Here is a 20528-nt window from a genome sequence, read left to right on the forward strand (position 1 = left end):
TAATTAAAATAACGTATTTAAAGTTATATTTATTGTCCATGTAATTTGGCAAAGTCGTTTTCTCATCTTGTCTGAGACCTATTGGAATAAGTAGTTATCTGCTATTGAGGAGGTATTTGTAAACATACATTTGTTGTGTTTGTTTGTAATCCGAGTGCCGATAATTTATTTTCATTTGATTTATTTGATTTATATTTAAATATTAACTTTTCAGATTAAAATTATAATATGTTGAAATAACTACAATAAATGAATCGTATAAAAATAAAATAAAAATAAAATAAATAATATAATATAACATTTATATAACAAGTTATATTATAATATATATTTTATTTTCATTTTTTTTTATACGATTCATTTGTTGCTTTATGTACCTAAACATATAAAAAATAATGAGCATTAGACTTTTTTATTTTATAGGGTACATTCCTACAAAACAAGAGCATAAATGCGTATTTAATAGTGCATATTTCCGAGATTTTTAGACCATATAAATCTGGGCCCTATTAATTTCTTATTTGGTTTTAAACTGATATATCCTATGTACAATACGTTATAATATAAAATGCGAAAATAGGTAAAAATAAGCAACATAAAATTTCATATTTGATCTCACTATATTATTTTGAAATATTTTACATTCATACAACAGTATGACACTTTGTTATGTTTTGTTACATTTAGCATAGATATGTAAATTAGATAAGTTCCAATCTCTGTTTATTAGATATTTTCAACTGAACTTGCAATATTATCATGAAATTGTGGTGTAGCCACAAATCGACGTACAACCTTATCTTTTAAATAATGTAAACCTAATGATGATAGAGTCCAAGCTACAGCAAAATAGATTCTATATCGCCAAGGTTCAGGCACATTATACTCAGCTTTGGGGTGGACTGCCCATAATGCATTATCCATTTGACAGTATATTTTATTAGTGCTGGGAATGGTTATTTCTGGAGGATTAATGTATGCATCAATAGTACTCAAGTAATTTTGATAGGTATACATAAAAGCACCATAATAAGCTAATTGCTCTTTATTCATATTATTGCACATGTCTTCATAATCAATCATTCTTTGTTCGACATTCATAATGGAGGAATGAAGATAAAACGATCCTTAAATGAAATAGTTATTACATTAACTTTCGTTTATTGTATCATACAAAATTGTGTTTTTACCTGGTGAAAACGTGATCATTTTTATGCCGTGAGTTTCAAGTTCAACTCTTGTTCCGATTGTCCATGCACGCACAGCAGCTTTCGTAGCACCATAAATAGATACTCCAGGAAGTGGAAGATAAGCACAATGACTAATTACATTTATCACCCGACCTATAGTTTATTTTTTCATGTTTATACTAGAACTTTGCTATTTAATTAAATCAAGTATTGCATAAAAAATATACAATAAAAGCATAACGTCATTAATTATTTTAGAAATGTTTACTTTTGTCTTTGCGAAATGTTGGCAGTAACATTGCAGTTAACATAATAGGACCTAAAACATTAACTTCAAATTGCTGTTTTATTATTTTTGAAGTTTGCCATTCATATTCTGCCATCACCATTCGTGCTGCGTTGTTGACCAATGCATGTAGTTCTAAAATGGATTTTATTTTTTAAATTAGTTCATTTAACCTATTATATTTTGTACATACCATATTTAAAAAAAACTGCTTCATCGTGTGGCCAATTTATATCAACATTTTGTTGAAGTAGATCAGTAACAAAAGTCACACCAGCCTTAATAGAATCAGTATCAGTTAAATCTAATTGTCTAACGAACAATTTAATATTAGTATATTTAACTGATAGTTGAAGTAAGCATTTAGCACCTGGGCTATTAGGATTCAAACAAAATGCAACAATCGCAATCCTATTTGGAATTATCAGTGGTTTGTTATTGAAAAATAACAAATTATGATATATTTTACTGTTATTTTGGTTTTTACTAAAATGTTCACCTTTTAAATATCTCATAACAATTGAATATCCAAGACCTGTGTCACAGCCTGTTATAACAATCAATGGAATTGAAATAATTTTATTGTTGACATTTTCATTCAGTCTTATTTTTTTTTTTTTTCTTAGAATTGCTGTTATCCAAGTTGTTACAGTAACTAAAGATATTACCAAACAACTTTGTATTACATAGTGGTTTTTTACATTGATAATCTGAAATATTTTCATGATTGACATAATTGTTTAAACACATCGATACTTTTTAGATCTGTTAACAAACAAAAATGTATACAACATATAATTTATACCAATACAATTAGTATATTTTGCTATGTATTTTTTTATTATTATAACTTTCTTTGTAGATACCTCGATAGTTAATGTACCAAACAGTGATGTACTTAAATAAATTAAATTTGAAATTACTGTAATATTTTGTTTAAATAAAATAAGGTGTATTTCAAATTATGGCCCGTCAAAAATTTATTTTTATTTTTTTGCCCTTGATACCAAAAAAGGTTGCCGATCATTGCCCTAAACATCTATACAAATGCCCATAAGAAAATACATTTGACATAAACACTAAAAAGGTACTAAAAATTATGTATGTTAATTACATTTAAACAACACTCATAAGACTAAAAAATGTATTAAAATTAAAAATTACAACTATAAAAATATGTGATTTTGAATTAAATTTACACAAAACTGGTTTTAATATTAAAAACAATTAAGAATGTTGGTTTAAGTATTTTCCATATTAGGTTGGTAAAATTAAATTATTCAATTGATTGAAAATACAAAAATATAAAATGTAATACACAATTAACTCATACATATTTCTCTTAATTTGAAAAAAAAAACATTCAAAATTCAAGATAGTATAGATTTGTATGTTATTTAATCATTTTAAACAAGTTCTAAGCTAGGAAAACATTGTCAATGATGTTCCAAAAAAAGATTCATCAACATCCGAGCCCAGACCCTAGTTATGAGTAATATTATAAAATACAAACAATCCAACAGTGTTTTACAATTACCATATTATGTTCATATGTTCAATACTTCACTACAAAAACATATAGTCATTACTCATTAATCTTACAATAAATCTTAATTATGAAGCTATCAAAATCAGATCTAAGTCAATAATAATATTACAGGTCTTAGATTCTGAGCAAAGCAATAAAAGTAGAATATTGATATTTGATTTTGCGAAAATGTATTATTTTTTACATTTTCACTTCCACAGTTAATATTAAATTTGTAATCACTGAGTACCTATAAAAATGTACAAAGTTATATAGTTTACCTTTTATTTATGTATTATAAATTTTTTACTAGTTGGACGCATTCACATTTTTGACTTTGAACAAAATAATATATTTAAATAGTTGAAACCTATCATTTAATAATATACTTTAACTATTGACCATTGTTATTAACTATCAAACAATTTATAGGTTTACAATTTATTATAACTTACAATCAAGGAAAAATGTGGATCAATCCACCTTGCTTGTGATATAAAGTGAACTATTTACCTATTCAGATTTTAGACGTACATTTATTTAGATAAAATTGTTAACATAAATAAGAGTGTTGAATGTTTATCACTGATTACTGATTAGGATCAGGGGATGCCATGACGACATGACGTAGCTGCTGGCGCTGTGCGGTTGCTGACACCTGCTGGCACGTTCACCATGGTGACCACTGTTAATGTAGTCCGTGTTGCCCGACGGAGGCACTCCCCTCGTGTTATCGAAACCTAAATATTTTCGAAACCGTTCACGGTGAATTGTAAGATCTGACTTTTATTTTGTTGTGTAATTTTATTTTTTCTCCCGTTTGTGTGGATTATTACAATTTACAAACGTTTTTCTATTAGATTTTCTTGTTTATCTCACACGCGCGTCCGCGCGCGCGCACTAACACACACAAATACGTAAACACAAACACACACACACTCGCACATATACACGGCCTTTCTGCCCTCGCACAAACCGCCAGTTTTTCGTTTACCCGACCCGTCGGATGCGACCCTCACATGTTCGACATCAAGTTGGTGCGAGATCGTCTTCGTTTCATTTCAGAGTCTACATGTCAACGGGCTTGGACTGCTTAGAGAGATGCTGGAGTCGTAAGAAATGAATAAGTAGGTACCGCACTTGTTGAAATATCGCGATCGTTTCTCAAATAATGTACTTAGGTTTTTACTCGTGTCACGTGATAGACTGCGTATTTCTTTATTTATCTACTTCCGGTACAGTGATTTAATTACTATGTCTTAGAAAAAACTCAAGTCTATTTGTACGTCGGTATGACGGGTGTACTGCTTATCAACAAAGTCCGTGTACAGCAGATGAGCGTTTTAATATTATTTATTTGATTCTTACTGTTTTAACATATATTATTTTGCCATTGTACACTAGATATAGGTACAGTAAATAAGAAATCTTGTTGACATTTTAATGATTACCTATGTACGAATAAAAGATAATATTTGCAATCAATGGGACTTGATACCGTGATTTTCTGTCTTTATCTAATATACATATGACCGGATAGACGTGTTCTTTGCTAAACTTACTGATTGATATAGTAAAGCAATAAGAATTCTGAAAACATTTAAATTTATCGTCAAGCCTACTTGAGATCGACTTTCCCACATTTTTAATTTTTTGATCTTAGTTTCTCCAAAAATTTAAAAGACGATTTTTAATGTAACGTTTTTAGAAATTGGGTGATAATAACAAAAATGTAGGAAAGTCGTTCTCAAGTGATCTCGACAACAAATTCAAATTGGTTTTTAGAATTCTTATTACTTCATTACATCAAGGTTAGGTTAGGTAATAAACATGTCTAAAATCCTATGTTCCAGATGTGTTAGTCAAGGACAAAAAATCATGGTATTGAATCCCCTTAATGTTCTATTTATTAGAAATAATAAATAATATATCTTACCAAACCTAATACCCATCAAAAATATAAGACGTACTAACAGTAATCATACTCAAATAAGGGCGTACATACAAATACAAATAGATGTTAACAAACCATTTTCAGATAGACAAACATAATATATTTATTGTTATAAAGACAATTTGAAAAAGTTGTTGATTCATTTAACAGTATAACAGACAAAAATTGTATCTATTAAATAGAACATTTCTTTAAATGGAAGTTTCATCGTATAATTATTTGATAACCTACAAGGCTACAACTATTGTTTTATCATGTATATTTTTTTCTATACTATGAGCTTTATTCAAAAATATGTTTTATTATCTAGATGATTATTATGTACCACTGAACTCTGGGATACAACTGTATATTATTTTTTGAAGACTTGCTCTATTTATGCTATGATTATGAATCATATTATTAGCTTAAAAAATAGAATGTTTTTATGATCAAATGAAACAATATACAATTAAATACCATGAATATGGATAACATGCAAGATAAGATTCAACATCCTATGAATAACGGTAAGAAAACAATTTGTTTTTCCTTATGGATAAGTGCTGTACCTGCATGTTAATTATTTTTTTGGCTAAATTTGGAGTCACAAATCACCATAATAAATGTAGTTGATTAAAATTATTGTTTTAATCTATTGACTGAATTGTACTGTAGTTTTTTTTTTCAATTATAATTTTAACTATAATTTATCATACCTACCTATTGCTTACGTTTTTATTTAAATTTGTATTCGTTTCAGAAGAATACTTAAACGGACCTAGTACCAAAAATAATGCATATAATCATTCAAGAGACTCGACATTGTCAGATACTTTGGATTTAGGACCACTCCCACCAAAATGGGAAAAAGCCTATACCAAAAATGGTGAAGTTTATTTTATTGAGTAAGTATTTATATAATAAATATACTTAAATTAATGTGCAACAAAGATAGATATTATGTACATTTTTTAAAATATCTTTCAATCTAGGATTCCTTTAAATAATTTTCATTGTTTCATAAATGTATTGAGTAAGTTATTTTAATTTTAATTACTTGGTATATTTTTACTGTTAAAAATGAAAAACTCATAAATTTCATATTTTTTAAAACTGTTTTTATCATTGAATTATTTGTACATATTTATACAATAATATAAACATAGTAGTTAACAATTATATATGATTACCTGTTAAGTATAACTTTTCAGTTAAATTACATACTCACTTAACTATAAATATGTGTATATACTTTCGTTGTTAATAACTAAAAGATTCTAGATTTTCATAAATTAAAAAATGTATATTTCTAAATATGGAGTATTTTGTTTTTGTTGTATTAATAGTGGGTTTTAATATTTATTATAGTCATAATTCTAGTACATCACACTGGCTAGATCCGAGGTTATCAAAGTTTCAAAAGAAACAATTAGAAGACTGTTCGGATGATGAACTACCCTATGGTTGGGAAAGAATTGATGATCCACTTTATGGCACATACTACATTGATCATGTGAATAGACAAACACAATATGAAAATCCTGTGCTTCAAGCTAAAAATGCTATACAGGGTAACATTTTTAACTAATTTGTTTCATTAACAATCAATAAGTATTCTGTATTTATTTAAGGAGATCAAATTAACGATGATCAAGATAATATTCCAAATTATACCTCAAATAGTTTTGAAAATATTAACTTAATAAAACAAGGTTTGTTTTTTTTTTATAACCTGAAGTTTTGATTATTAATTATTGTGGTGTTTTTTTTTTATTAGATTCTGGTATCAGTAGTAATTTATTTACTACTAATCCACACAAACTCGTTGGAGAGCGGATTCGTTCAACTCTTGTAAAATCAATCCGTGGATTAGGATTTACTATTGTTGGAGGAGACGATTCTAAAGAAGAATTTCTTCAAATAAAATCTGTTGTGCCAAATGGACCAGCATGGTTAGAAGGAAAATTACAGACAGGTAAAGAAAAAAGTATTATAATATTTTTTTTTTAAATTCATATTCGTCATTTATCAAGTGTTCTAATTAGAACACAAATATTATTTTTAAATATCAGTAAAAAAATTATTAGATCCTAAAAGTAATTGTCTATCATTATAATCAATATTAACTTTGTTTTTATTTAACCCTTTTTAAATAAATAAATGGTGATATTATTTTATTTTATTCTAATTAAGACGACTAGACTAATAACCCATTTTTTAAAAAGAATTTAACTATAATTTAACTTAAAACTATTTAAGTTATAAAATTATATTATATAATAATTATATACGTACCTAACATTTTATAATATTTAATCATGATTAATATTAATAACTAAAAAGTTAGTATATCCCAAAATATTTCAACTCTTTTATCATATGTATTACCATACGCTTTATACTGCATAATTTAAAACATATTTGTATTTTTAGGTGATGTTCTGGTTTATGTCAATGATAAATGTGTGCTTGGATATACACATCATGATATGGTTAGCGTATTTCAAGGCATTATTCCAGGTGAAACTGTATGTTTAGATGTATGTAGAGGTTATCCTCTACCATTTGATCCAAATGATCCAAATACAGAAGTTGTTACAACTGTTGCAGTTGGGAATTCTGGTAAAACAAATTATTTTTTAACAAAATACTAGCATTAATTTATATAGTTGTCAGAATATTATTATATATTCATTTGTTATATTTTTACTTCAATGTATAAAATACTTAAACTTTTTGGTACACTGTGATAGGTTCTTTAAAAGTCATTCTCTGTGCTTACCTCATTGTGATATTTACCTATCTTAAAAATAGTTTATATAAACAATTATTACTCATATCATTTTTATACCTCTTTTTTTTCTCAATTTTTTCTCATGACATTCTTTAATAATTAAATATGATATGAAGAGCTTATAAAATATATTAATATTGGTTTGAATTATTCTGATACTATATTTTCCACATGCAACAAACTATCAAGTATTTGCTTTGCTTTAACCTCCATTGTATTTTTTATTTTTCAAATAACAGACCGGCAGTTAGATGATCTATCATATGTTGATAGAGAACTATACATGATGAAAGTTGATAATAGATCTACATCTAATGAATTATGTAATCAGTCGGTCAAATCGATGCCTGATTTGTATGCTTCTGAAGAAATTATGAGTATTGCCAGACCAAATAGTACAGATCTTATCTTAGAAGAGCATATGCCTGCCCCATTATACCTAACAATGGCAATAGTGAAAGGTGCAATGGGTTTTGGATTTACTATAGCAGACAGTGCTCATGGACAAAAGGTTGATAAATCTATTTAAGAATTTTTAATTTATCTAATATTTTGAATGTTTATTGTATTATAGGTTAAAAAAATACTGGATAAACAAAGATGTCAAGAGTTAATGGAAGGTGATATTCTCATCGATATAAACAATATAATTGTGCGTAACATGTCTCATAATAAAGTAGTCCAAGTATTAAAAGACTGTCAAACGAATGAATCTGCTGCTATTACTATACAACGGTGCATTCTAAATTCACCAGATAAATTCCGTGTAAAAAACAAAAAAGGAGATGTAAAAAACTTGTATAGAAGTAAAACTCCAACAATTGATTCATATGGTGATCGAACACATGACATCAACAGACCCAAAACCCCTATTATTGATAATAGAACACAAGTTTCTAATATTCAAAATAACATACATGAGAATGGGTCATCTGATCCCTATGTAATGAATAGTATGCCACTTGATGAATATTGTCATAGAGGTGATTCATGGATGCATGTAAGTTCGCCATCAACACAAATGTTTCTTCCTCCATCTATGTATAATGGAGTAATTGATCCTTCTACTGGACATTATATGAACCTACAACCCGATCATTCTAATGGACTTTATATTAATTCACAATCTGACCATTATTCTAATCATTTATCTAAATCAATTCAAAGTATGAGCTTTGAACATTATGAGATGAATGCATCAAAAAACGAAGTGAGGTAAACATCAATTTTTATGATTATAATTTTTTTTTTTAAATATAAATTTTTGACTATTTTACTCTTGTTAGGTATTTACATAATAACAATGAAATTAATGATATTGATCAACTTAATAATGAAAATTTGAAACAAAATATCAGTTATGTTACACTTCAAAGACAAGAATGTGGTTTTGGATTTCGAATTGTTGGTGGAAAAGAAGAAGGCTCACAGGTAGTTAATCAAAAATTTAGATTATAAGTGATACAAATATAGTATAAATATAAGTACTTGTAGTATGTATAAAAGTATAAATTAATTTAAACAATTACATATTGAAAATATGTTAAAATTACATTTGCATTTATTAACACATACATATAAATCCTTAAGGTATCCGTTGGTCATATTGTTCCTGAAGGATCTGCAGACTTAGATAGAAGAATCATGACCGGAGATGAAATAATCAGTATTGATGCTCAATCTACTATAAATACATCTCATGATTATGTTATCAATTTGATGGGTCAAGCAGCTCGTAATGGCCGAGTCACTCTGGGTATTCGTCATAAATCCAATTTAAAGCCCAATTGTAAGTAAAATTATTATAACTTCTCTAAATAGTTAATGTCGAAAAGAGGCACACTCAGTACATTACTGTAGAAAATTTCACTCAAATAAAATGTATACATGAAAGTTCTCAAAAAATAGAATTTTGACTTTCTAACATGTAACAATTATGAAATTTATTTTATTTTATTTAAAATAGTGTAATTACACATTGTACCAATACATAAGTAGTACACATGTACCCCCTCTTGATTTAATTACCTTGTTAAAATAATCCCAATGAGAATTTCTATGTTTCTTCCCCTCAGCTACAAGATAATTTATCTTTTCCTGATTTTTTTATATTTCATAGTAATTACTATTATAATAGTTTTATAATTGTATGTATTATCTATGCTAAGTTGATAAGACAGTTATACATTGAAGTTATGTTAGTATATATTAGATCTTTGTTATACACTGTACAGTTATTCAATAGTTCAGTGGGTCATTATGGAATTCGTATTTTGTTTCTAATCATATTTTCATCGCTAAATTGTAATGTTATAAGTTTAAAAAAATATATATATTACATGCGCTTGTTTTTAAATTATAGATGTATCTAATTCTACGAAACAACATCTTGATATTGAATATCCTTATGATGTAACATTAACTAAAAAAGATAAAGAAGGATTTGGATTTGTTGTAATATCATCATTAAACAAAGGACCTACTATTGGTAAATTTTCAATTTTAGATCTTATTATGTAAATAGTAGACATTGTAATACATTTGTATTTCTATATAATCTATGTCATAGGTCGAATTATTGAAGGCAGTCCTGCCTTTAGAGATGGCCAAATTCATTTGGGTGATCATGTCCTTGCTGTCAACAATACAAATATAACTAACTTGTCGCATGGAGATATAGTAAACATGATTAAAGATTCTGGTTCAACAGTTACATTAACCATTGGAACGCCTAATGGTAACTAACTCAGTACACATACATTATTTTAAAAATGTTTTATTAAAGTTAATATGCATATGTATATATTTTGTTTTCAGATGACACTGCTAGTACAGTTTCTCTTCCAATGTCAAACAAAGTATTAATATTTATTCTAATTTAAATATAGATATAATGAATGTATTTAATTAATGTGTAGGATCAAGATTTAGAAGAAGAGCAGTATCATGCAGTTGAGTTAACAAGAGGGCCTCAAGGATTTGGTTTCAGCATAAGAGGGGGCCGTGAATTTCAAAATATGTCTCTATTTGTGTTGCAAATTGCAGAGAATGGACCTGCAGCTATGGATGGACGTTTAAGGGTATATAAAAAATATTTCTCATTAGTTTGGATTACTGAAAAATGCTATTATGGTTAAGTTGGTTAAAAAGATCAGATAATTCAAATTGTCCTGTGATTCTTTCTATTTCCATGTGCTAAACATTGTTATTTCGAAACACTCCTAACAGTCTCATAATTGATATTGAGTTTCTGCCTCACTCTCTTACTATATGTATCATGTTTAAAATTTCACATTTTTTGTATCCAGTTCAATAATAGAGGGATTTGTTGTATGTAGATATTTTGTAGAGACCTGTGACCTGTAAGAAGGTCTTACCATTAACTCGATAAATATTTACTTTCTTTGAGTCCGAATAACATTCCAAGTTTCTTTATGATTATTTTTGACTAACTACACTATTATCTTTTTTAACCCTTAACTGCACGTATATCGTGTATACTGTACACTAAACCAGCGGTTCCCAACCTATGGGTCGCGGCCCACTTGTGGGCCTCGATCAGCGTGGTATTGGGCTGTGAACCATGTGAATATATAATATTTAATATTATATATTTTTAGTACATGCCCAATAATATTTCTGGTTATAATAATATTTATCAATATTATCTACACTCTGTAGTGTCAAATTAAGGAAATAAACTGAATGTTGAAAATGATTTAATTCTAAAACTATCCAGTTTTCATCCCGATATTGATTCTCTCATGAAGAACAACTTGTCCTGGACAAGTAATGTCAAAAATCAAATTAAATTGTTTAACTTGTGATTAAGTTAAATAAAGTCTTTTTCACGATAAACAATTGATTTTGTAATTATTTTTAGTTCTAACAACTGACGTTTATATACACACATATATATACATATATTCCTGCATTTGTATATATAGGTGAGCTATTTGTGGGCCTCAAAGATTTTCCTATAAAATTGGTGGTCCGCACAGCTAAAAAGTTTGGGAACTGCTGCATTAAACTATCCATTTTGGTTCATAATTGTTTCCAGTTATTATCCTAATTTGACCTATGTTTATTAAATAAATGAAAAGCTTTATCGAATAGATAAAAATCCATTTCAGTCGTACAATGTTTTAACGGCATAAAAAAAGCTCCATATTACATTATTTTTGTGTTGATAAACAAAATTTGCTGCACGTGTAATGTTTTTTCAATTGGATAATTGGCTAATTATACCGACAATTTTTCAAATATTTAATTACTGTACTGGCTAAAGCTAACTCCAAATTATCTTAATTCTTTTATATAATTAAATAAATTAAATTATGAATACCCTTCTGATTTCTGTGTAAACTAATTGTGTTTAATTATTGAAAAACAATAGTGCTTGTATTTAGGGGATAAATAAACTCAGTGAATTTTTGATGTTCCTTGTCAGAGTGTTGCAAATTATTTATTGCCTATGGCCAGCTCAACTATGTTCCTTTTCGGCTTTAGCTAAGAATTTCAAAATCAATCATTGTTCCAGAAACAATTTTTAGTTAACATGAGATATATAAAACTATTATTTTTTCTGTTAATATTTGTCAAAAGACAAAAATAAATTATACAATTTGTGTGTTATGTTTATATAGGTAGGAGATCATATTATAGAAATCAATGGAGTCAATACTAAAAACATGACACACTCTGAAGCCATAGAAATTATCCACAGTGGAGGTTCGTGTGTACGTCTACTAATTCGACGTGGCACCAGGGTGCCACAACTGCCTTCTGAAGGTAATTTTTATGGCGCATTCAATATTAGGACGCAATAAAATTCAACTGTGATGTATTTAAATTTTATAGAAGAAATGTTTACATCTGCTAATATGAATCAATCTGTGATTAATTTAGATAGTAAAATGAATATGTCTCATTCTATATCCTCACTACAGTCCAATTCAAGAGCCTACTGGGATACAAAGTATATGTGCTCAAACTGATTATCAGGAACTGTTCAAATTGATAATTTTATTTTTAATTGTAAAAGTTATTATAAATAACAACTATTTTTATTATTATTTATTTATTTTTATACTTTTGAAAAGTAAAATTAATACTATGTCATTATTTAATTTCATTCCATAATGTTTTAGATACTATAATGTCTTATTTTAAGGAAACAAATTTAATTAACACGTATATCTGTTGTTATCAATTTTTTAAGCATGGTAACTTTTCTTTGAAATACATTTCATAATATTTTTTGTTATTTAGCACCCATTTGTTAAATTTTCATATACTTCACCCAACATCACTACTTAGTAACTCAATTATTGAATCTCATTTTTTCAACCAATACTTTTTTTTCAAGTAGTGATGTAAAATGCCATGGAGATGAATTCAAAATTAAAAATTTTTTAAACTTTATAATATTTGGTGCTAAATTTAAATATCAGTTTTCACGTGCCTAAATCAAATGCCATAATTATTTCAATATTTATTTTATAGAACAGAACTGAGTAATTTGTACATAACATCTAAAAGATGTATCAATAATTTGTTTTATTTTCTAAAATCACAAAAGCAATCAGATAGGTTATCATATAATATCAATGCGATTAATCCAAATAATATTTACTTGTTCTATGTTATTTATAGTTTATTAAGAATACTACACCAAATATTTTATCATAGTAACAAAACTCATGACATGTTATGATCAATGATTATGTATTTTTTTTTTTTTTTTAATGTATGTAAGTCAATACATTTTTTTAATTTATCATTTCAATCTCAAGTATTTATTTAGCAACTATCAATTTAATATTTGATACTATTATATTACATATTTTTTTTACTATAATTTTATTGTCAAGTATGTCCTCATAGAATGTAATTTTACAAATAATAAAGATATGTGTACATGGTTTTAAATTTATTAAAACCAAAGTTGATTATGAATAAATTATTAGTGAAATGTTTTAAAGTTAAACCTAATAGATATAAATATAGATAGCGACTGATTAGTGAATTTAAAAAAGTTAAAACACTGATAAATGAAGAATTTTATAATAAGAATCACATTCCATTGTTTGTTTTAAATATGATAAGTGTCTCAGCTATAAATTGTATAAAATAGTCTCAATTATTTTATTTTATATTATTAAAGGTCTATAATGAATCATTTTTAATATAAGTATCATGAATGAATTCTTTGAGACTTAAATTATTATTATGTATTTAAGATTAAATTAAATTGTTGACTTATTTTTAAGTCAAAGTATTAAACTATAACTTATCTCTGGGACCAATGAAACAGCATAATTTTGTTGCTAAATGTTTACTTTCAACTATATAATAATACTTTTATAGCATAAAGCAGTACATTTTTTTTAATACCAATACATTGATAATATACATACAATTGAATTTAATATGAATGTTATTTATAGTATGTTTGTAATATGAAAAATAAATACAACATTTTCATAGAATAAAATGGTGTAAATTGTATATTTTACTTAAAAAAATAAGGTTATCTATAAATTGTTGAAACAATATTAAAATACTAGGGCTAAATTAAATTTTCAAATATTTATTTCTTTTATATTTTTGTTTCCACAACAATTTAGCTAAAGTTTATTTTACTATATAATATTAATATGCTAAATAAAGCGTTTGCATAACATTTAGTACTAATATCATTAAATAAATAGATTTTAGTTTCCAGTATGTAGTTGTAACATAATATTTTCTAGTACAGGGTATTTTAGTGTTAATTTAATTTTTTTATTCAAATAAGAAATTATTCATGCCTATATTATGCCTTAAAAAAATGTAAATTTTTACAAGATATCAGAAATCCTCTCACTATTTTTACATTACATATGTAACATTTAAATTTTTTTGATCGTTGGGTTATTTCAGCATCTACATAACCATAAATTAAGTAATACAATTATTCTTGTTTTCTATTATGCTTTAAGAGGACGTTATACCTGCATGTATGACTCTGTCTCACTAAAGCGCAACATAGAAAAAACTGTTTTTGAATATCTTTTCTTCCTCTGTATTCATAGTAGAAGTACCAGAATTCCACAACGCATAGAGAAGAATTTATTATTTGGATAACAATAGAATTAATGTTATTAGTTTGAAAACATAAGGTTTTTTGGAGGACTTTTCATTAAATTATTAAAAATTATTTGTTAGTGCTATCAAAATACATTTTTATGTATATCTTTGTCCGTGGCAGTACCTAGTTTGCATTTACCTACTCAATAGCAGTAATGTTATCAAATAGTTACACAATTGCAGTCTGAAACATACTCATAGTAAACCTATCAATATTTAACGAAAAATGCCTAGGTACTATAGAAGTATGAACTATTAAGTATAATAAATCATAAAAAAAAAAAACAGTAAACCTCTATAATCCATACGATCACCAAGTTAGTTTGAATAACGAATAATACATATTATCAGTATGTCGTCATCTAAAAACGACAACTGAACATTCTTGAACTTCTGCATTCTACTAAACCGTTTTTTCTATGGCGGAATACTTGCCAAAATCAAAAATTGGTGCTAGTTAGTTTGGTTCTTCTGAAAAAATTATGAAAATTACACAAATATTAAATTATTTAAGTTTTATTTATGCCAGAATATTCCCAAAAAAGGTATTAAAGGTATTAATTTTCAAAAAAATATGTTTCTAATAAATATTGATATTTTAAAAATGTGTAAAAAACAAACTACTTGATATAAACATTTTTATCATCAAAAGTTTTATACCGTACTCGTAACTCAACAAAGCGTCATTACAAAAAATTGATTTATCACATTTATGTTGTATAACCCGTATAAAAAATGGTTACAATAAATTACAAAATGAGTTGTTAAACTACCAAAATATCAGTTTTTAGAATTATTCATTTAGAAAATAATAATTTTCAAAGATGCACCTATGAATAATATGTTAATGTATTAAATATTTCGCAGAACTGCATCAATTTAAGTATCATTATTCATTCTTCAAAAGTTCAACAACCTTTGAAGATAAAAACCCTCATTTGTTTTAGAATTTATTGCCTAAGACGAATTGGTAACTATTGAAAAGTAATAATAATATAATAAACCCTTATTGATTATTTTAAAATTACTGTATGAATTGAAAAAAAATGAATCTATAATGCTTTGGGCCTGAAATGGAAATTATAAGGACAATTATGAAAATTTTAAAAGATTGGAGATCAGTCAAAAAGTGTATTATTATTATACATACTACGCTAGTTCGCTTATACACCTCTATAAGATAAGTACCTATATTAATAATTAGTTCCCTAATTAATTTGAAATTCTATGTGTAGCATCAGAAATGTCTAATTATTGAATACAACTATATATTTTAATTTTTTTGAAGTAGTATGCATAGACATATATAATTGTGTTTCATAATAGTGTTCCACAAAATTAAAAAACTATCAAGATAGTGTATTTGCCTATAGTTGTGTAGTGGACGGTCGTTACCATAGAAAAAAATACATCTTAGATCATAGACATTAAACAATGGATAGAGCCATGGCCTAAAGATTAGATGACTGTAACGTTGATGATGTACGTAATGTTAGACACGAGTCACCAGTTATGTGGCCTCTACTTGTACTAACACTACTAAGCTTTACATAATACATGTTGTATTCTACAAAATAATAACAAACATCAACGATCAACTTACATAACTATCGAAAATTCGATCACAACCAATCGCGTCATCACATTTATTTGATACAAGCTTATCACTTATCAGATAATGATTACGATTTACGAATTCCGTGTGTATTGTGAATTGCGGCTGCCGGCTTCTAAATTTTGCCTCGTGCTCGAGATATTTTACAGTTTCAAAATTAACTTTAGCAATAATTATTATTTGTTCGTAGTACGTTTTTACGAAAATGATGTCCCAGAGTGGTGCACCAGTTTTAGTGTTAAACACCAACACCAAAAGAAGATTTGGACATAAAGTTCAAAAAGAAAATATAGCCGCAGGTAAAATTTGTTTTATGCCTAGTCTTTTACATTCTTTTATCGACGATTTATTTTAACTCATTTTTAAATTGAATAACAATTACTTAATTTAATGTCTAATATACATATTAATTATGTAGACTTATGTAGCGTTACATAATATGTGTATTTACTTGTAATTATATTTATGTAGGAATCAACTGTTAAGAATATAAGTTTTTATAATAATATTGTATTAAATATTAATCGTCACGGGTAGCATAGGGAGTGATGCTCAACTAGTTATTATTTTGATTTATGAGAATCGTCATTTTAAATATTATTCAACTCATCTGGGGTAATTAATCAATTGACTTTGTCAAGTTTCCAATAATTAATGATATAATATTGTAAATTAAAAAATCTCATAATTATTTCTTAAGAAGACGTGTACCTGCATGTGTTGTCTCCGTCTTACAAGTGCGTAACATAGCAAATTGTACACTCAGCAGAACACGTGTAGCTCCGTTAATTTAAAAATTAAAGTGAATTGACCTCTTAAAAAATTTAAAGGTAAGATTATTATCTAGGCAACCCCATAGGCTTTTTATTATATTTTTATTTTAACACAAGTTATAAGTATTTTAAGATGTATAAAAAAATTACAATTTTAAAATACTCATAACACGCGTTAAAATTAAAATATAATAAAAAACCTATGAAGTTGCCTAGATAATAATTTTACCTTTAGATTTTATAAGAGGTCAATTTGCACTAATTTTTATAATTTTTAAACTAAGGTATCACGTCCTCTTAACAGCTTATCAAGTACGAAAATCATTAGTATCCTTAAGATGTGCGTCACTTCATATGTATGCATATTAGGTTGTAATGAGCAAATACCAATTAAAGTAAAGCAGGAAAAAAATCAAAAATTAAGGAATATATTATTTTATGAGTATTTTAGCAAAAAATCTTTTTAAGATGTGGTTTTTAATTTGTATTATTTTAAATATATTTTATTTTGAAAAAATTTATAGTACCTATTATTTTTTGTAAGATGTTAAAAAATAAATATTTCAATGTTGATTTCAATATTATACTTTAAAATTTAAGGTTATAAGTAGTAATTAAATATTTTATATTTTATATTATTAGAAATATCTTAAGTATCTTAATATGTTTTTAAGAATTACATTTGTATTAAGCATATGATATTTGTACATAATTTCAGGTAAAGCAATTGCAGATGTGGTGCGTACTTGTATTGGACCTAGAGCTATGCTTAAAATGTTAATGGATCCAATGGGTGGAATTGTGATGACAAATGATGGAAATGCTATTCTAAGAGAAATCACTGTCCAGCATCCAGCAGCCAAGTCATTTATTGAGATTGCGCGTACACAGGATGAAGAAGTTGGTGATGGTACTACTTCAGTAGTAGTACTTGCAGGTGAAATTTTGGGTGTTGCTGAACAATTTTTGGAACAAAAAATTCATCCAACTGTCATCATTAAGGCATACCGCCAAGCTCTTGAAGACATGTTAAATATTTTGGATAAAGAATTCAGTATCCCTTTACCTATGGATGATGAAAATAAACTTATTGAAGTAATTCAATCATGTATTGGTACTAAATTTATTGGCACTTGGTCAGACTTAGCATGCGGCATTGCTTTGAATGCTGTTAAGACAGTTAAAATTCAAGAGGATGGCCGTACTGAAATTGATATAAAAAAGTATGCTAAGGTAGAGAAATTGCCAGGAGGTGCAATTGAAGATTCTGAATTATTAAATGGTATTATGTTAAACAAAGACATCACGCATCCTAAAATGAGAAGATTAATCAAAAACCCTAGAATCATTCTTTTAGATTGTTCCTTGGAGTTCAAAAAAGGAGAAAGTCAAACAGATGTGGAAATTGTTAAAGAAACTGATTTTACTAGGTTATTACAGATTGAAGAAGAGTTTATAAAACAAATGTGCAATGATATTATTGCATTGAAACCAGACTTAGTATGTACTGAAAAGGGAGTTTCTGATTTAGCACAACATTACTTAATGAAAGCAAATATATCTGTGCTTAGACGTTTAAGAAAATCTGATAACAATCGTATTGCAAGAGCTTGTAATGCTACAATAGTGACACGGACAGATGAGCTTCGTGAAATCCATGTTGGTACTGAAGCTGGTCGTTTTGAAATTAAAAAAATCGGTGATGAATATTTCACATTCATTACTGAATGCATCAACCCGAAAGCTTGTACTATTTTACTTAGAGGACCAAGCAAAGATATATTGAATGAGGTTGAGAGAAATTTACAAGACGCTTTGCATGTGGCTAAAAACATAATGTTGAACCCCAGATTGGTTACAGGTGGTGGTTCCATTGAAATGGCTGTATCGCAGGCACTGTTGAAAAAAAGCTCAAATATAGCAGGTGTTGTCCAGTGGCCATATAAAGCTATTGCACAAGCATTAGAAGTGATACCACGTACTCTTTTGCAAAATTGTGGTGTTAGCACTATAAGGACAATGACATCATTAAGAGCAAAACATGCAATCAGAGGCAATGAGTATTGGGGCATTAATGGTGAAACTGGAGAAATGTCCAATATGAAGGATCTAAAGGTATGGGAACCAATTGTAGTTAAATCACAAATATATAAAACTGCGATTGAGACTGCTATCTTATTGGTGCGGATTGATGATATTGTATCGGGAACTAAGAAGATTGGAGATGATGGACAGTCAAAACCATCTGCACAGCCAACCGCAGAATCTATGAAGGAATAATTCATGTTTTTATTGATCACTTAATTAGTTTTAAAAACATTTCTATACCTTCCAAAACTTGCTTTTGCTCATTTATACTAAATACTTTTTCTAATGTTTGTTCTTGTTATTAAAATTATTTTTTTGTACCTTAACGACATTAATATTAAATAAAATCATTGCCATCATATTCAATTGATTTTGATAGTTAATTAAAAAAATTACTCAGCATTTAAATTTATTAAAAACTTATTATAGTAAAAACATTTTAATTATAAGCAATTTGAAAATTTGAAAAAAAAAAATGTTTAATTATTCATTATTACAACAATGATTATTGTATTGATACTATTAATTATTAAATAATTTACCAGTTGATTATTTTAACTATAATATGAGAAAACACATCTCAATAAAACAACAGTGGGCATACAGCCATCAGATCAGAGTACTAGAACTTTTTACTTTCAATACAAGTAAATCTTAGGTCAAGAGCTGAAGGCATTGACACAAAAGACTGCCGGCATAGGTAAGTATATTTTATATATAATGATTGCAGGTGACATGCTTGTATGAGCAAGCTCCATCCCTCGTGGTAGATCCTTGTTAACCAACATATATTTGTCTTTCAATCAGTCAAAGATTACATAAATATTTTAGTCACCTATTTGCAAAATCAATTAAGCATTTTAGAATAAAAAATGTACTTTTTGGAACTACCTACGATTTTCTGGTTACCATAATACTTAATTATCACTACTATCTAATTATTAAGGTACAATTTTATTACTACTTTTGCAGGCATTTGTAGAGAATATAAAGGATGTTATTTAATTGAGGTAAATATAGGACTGCAAACTGCATTTATACTTTAAGATCACAAACAATATAAATTATGGTACAACTATCTATTCCGATATATAATTCAAATTGTTGACATGGTTATAAAACAAATTTAGAAATTGCTGGTTTTAATCATCTAACCACAAACAATTATATATATTATAATTTTATTG

At 27.2% G+C, this 20528-nt stretch overlaps 3 protein-coding genes across 6 annotated transcripts; 2 read left to right on the top strand and 1 right to left on the bottom strand.

Moving 5' to 3' along the window:
- Positions 1 to 601: 601 nt before the first annotated feature.
- LOC111039324 (retinol dehydrogenase 7) lies at positions 602 to 3565 on the bottom strand. Of its 2 annotated transcripts, XM_022322792.1 has the most exons (6): positions 3460 to 3562; positions 3286 to 3374; positions 1670 to 2241; positions 1459 to 1611; positions 1191 to 1343; positions 602 to 1127 (listed from the first exon to the last, which is right to left on the bottom strand). In XM_022322792.1, the coding sequence occupies exons 3-6, from the start codon at positions 2208 to 2210 to the stop codon at positions 727 to 729; spliced, it is 1248 nt and encodes a 415-aa protein (XP_022178484.1). In that variant the 5' UTR covers positions 2211 to 2241; positions 3286 to 3374; positions 3460 to 3562; the 3' UTR covers positions 602 to 726. The 2 variants fall into 2 exon arrangements, with proteins under 2 accessions (XP_022178484.1, XP_022178492.1); XM_022322800.1 differs by lacking the exon at positions 3286 to 3374 and having other exon boundaries at positions 3460 to 3565.
- A 136-nt stretch (positions 3566 to 3701) lies between these two features.
- Positions 3702 to 13507, top strand: LOC111039303 (membrane-associated guanylate kinase, WW and PDZ domain-containing protein 1). 3 transcript variants are annotated; one of them, XM_022322780.1, is made up of 17 exons: positions 3702 to 4131; positions 5269 to 5467; positions 5701 to 5845; positions 6309 to 6511; positions 6572 to 6652; positions 6718 to 6915; positions 7374 to 7562; positions 7974 to 8245; positions 8309 to 8949; positions 9021 to 9165; positions 9325 to 9523; positions 10097 to 10222; positions 10304 to 10471; positions 10552 to 10592; positions 10653 to 10814; positions 12381 to 12525; positions 12643 to 12731. In XM_022322780.1, the coding sequence occupies exons 2-17, from the start codon at positions 5419 to 5421 to the stop codon at positions 12729 to 12731; spliced, it is 2853 nt and encodes a 950-aa protein (XP_022178472.1). In that variant the 5' UTR covers positions 3702 to 4131; positions 5269 to 5418. The 3 variants fall into 3 exon arrangements, with proteins under 3 accessions (XP_022178472.1, XP_022178468.1, XP_022178460.1); XM_022322776.1 differs by having other exon boundaries at positions 3723 to 4131; positions 6321 to 6511; positions 12595 to 13507; XM_022322768.1 differs by lacking the exon at positions 3702 to 4131 and having other exon boundaries at positions 5419 to 5467; positions 12595 to 12731.
- A 3040-nt stretch (positions 13508 to 16547) lies between these two features.
- Positions 16548 to 19788, top strand: LOC111039335 (T-complex protein 1 subunit gamma-like). Its single transcript, XM_022322811.1, has 2 exons — positions 16548 to 16779; positions 17972 to 19788. Exons 1-2 carry the CDS (start codon positions 16686 to 16688, stop codon positions 19531 to 19533), a joined length of 1656 nt encoding a protein of 551 aa, XP_022178503.1. The 5' UTR covers positions 16548 to 16685; the 3' UTR covers positions 19534 to 19788.
- The last annotated feature ends 740 nt before the right edge of the window (positions 19789 to 20528 follow it).

Source organism: Myzus persicae, unplaced genomic scaffold (assembly GCF_001856785.1).
Source record: "Myzus persicae strain clone G006 unplaced genomic scaffold, MPER_G0061.0, whole genome shotgun sequence".
Lineage (NCBI taxonomy): Eukaryota > Metazoa > Arthropoda > Insecta > Hemiptera > Aphididae > Myzus > Myzus persicae.

What these genes read in the sequence shown, in the direction of transcription:
- LOC111039324 (XM_022322800.1), bottom strand. Translation starts at nt 2,210, where the DNA reads ATGTCAATCATGAAAATATTTCAGATTATCAATGTAAAAAACCACTAT. An exon ending in AGCAGTTTTTTTTAAATATG is followed by an intron (nt 1,612 to 1,669) that starts GTATGTACAAAA and finishes AATCCATTTTAG; the next exon opens with AACTACATGCATTGGTCAAC. An exon ending in AATGATCACGTTTTCACCAG is followed by an intron (nt 1,128 to 1,190) that starts GTAAAAACACAA and finishes ATTTCATTTAAG; the next exon opens with GATCGTTTTATCTTCATTCC.
- LOC111039303 (XM_022322768.1), top strand. Translation starts at nt 5,419, where the DNA reads ATGAATATGGATAACATGCAAGATAAGATTCAACATCCTATGAATAAC. An exon ending in GAAAAGAAGAAGGCTCACAG is followed by an intron (nt 9,166 to 9,324) that starts GTAGTTAATCAA and finishes TAAATCCTTAAG; the next exon opens with GTATCCGTTGGTCATATTGT. An exon ending in AAACAAAGGACCTACTATTG is followed by an intron (nt 10,223 to 10,303) that starts GTAAATTTTCAA and finishes TCTATGTCATAG; the next exon opens with GTCGAATTATTGAAGGCAGT.
- LOC111039335 (XM_022322811.1), top strand. Translation starts at nt 16,686, where the DNA reads ATGATGTCCCAGAGTGGTGCACCAGTTTTAGTGTTAAACACCAACACC. An exon ending in AAAAGAAAATATAGCCGCAG is followed by an intron (nt 16,780 to 17,971) that starts GTAAAATTTGTT and finishes ACATAATTTCAG; the next exon opens with GTAAAGCAATTGCAGATGTG.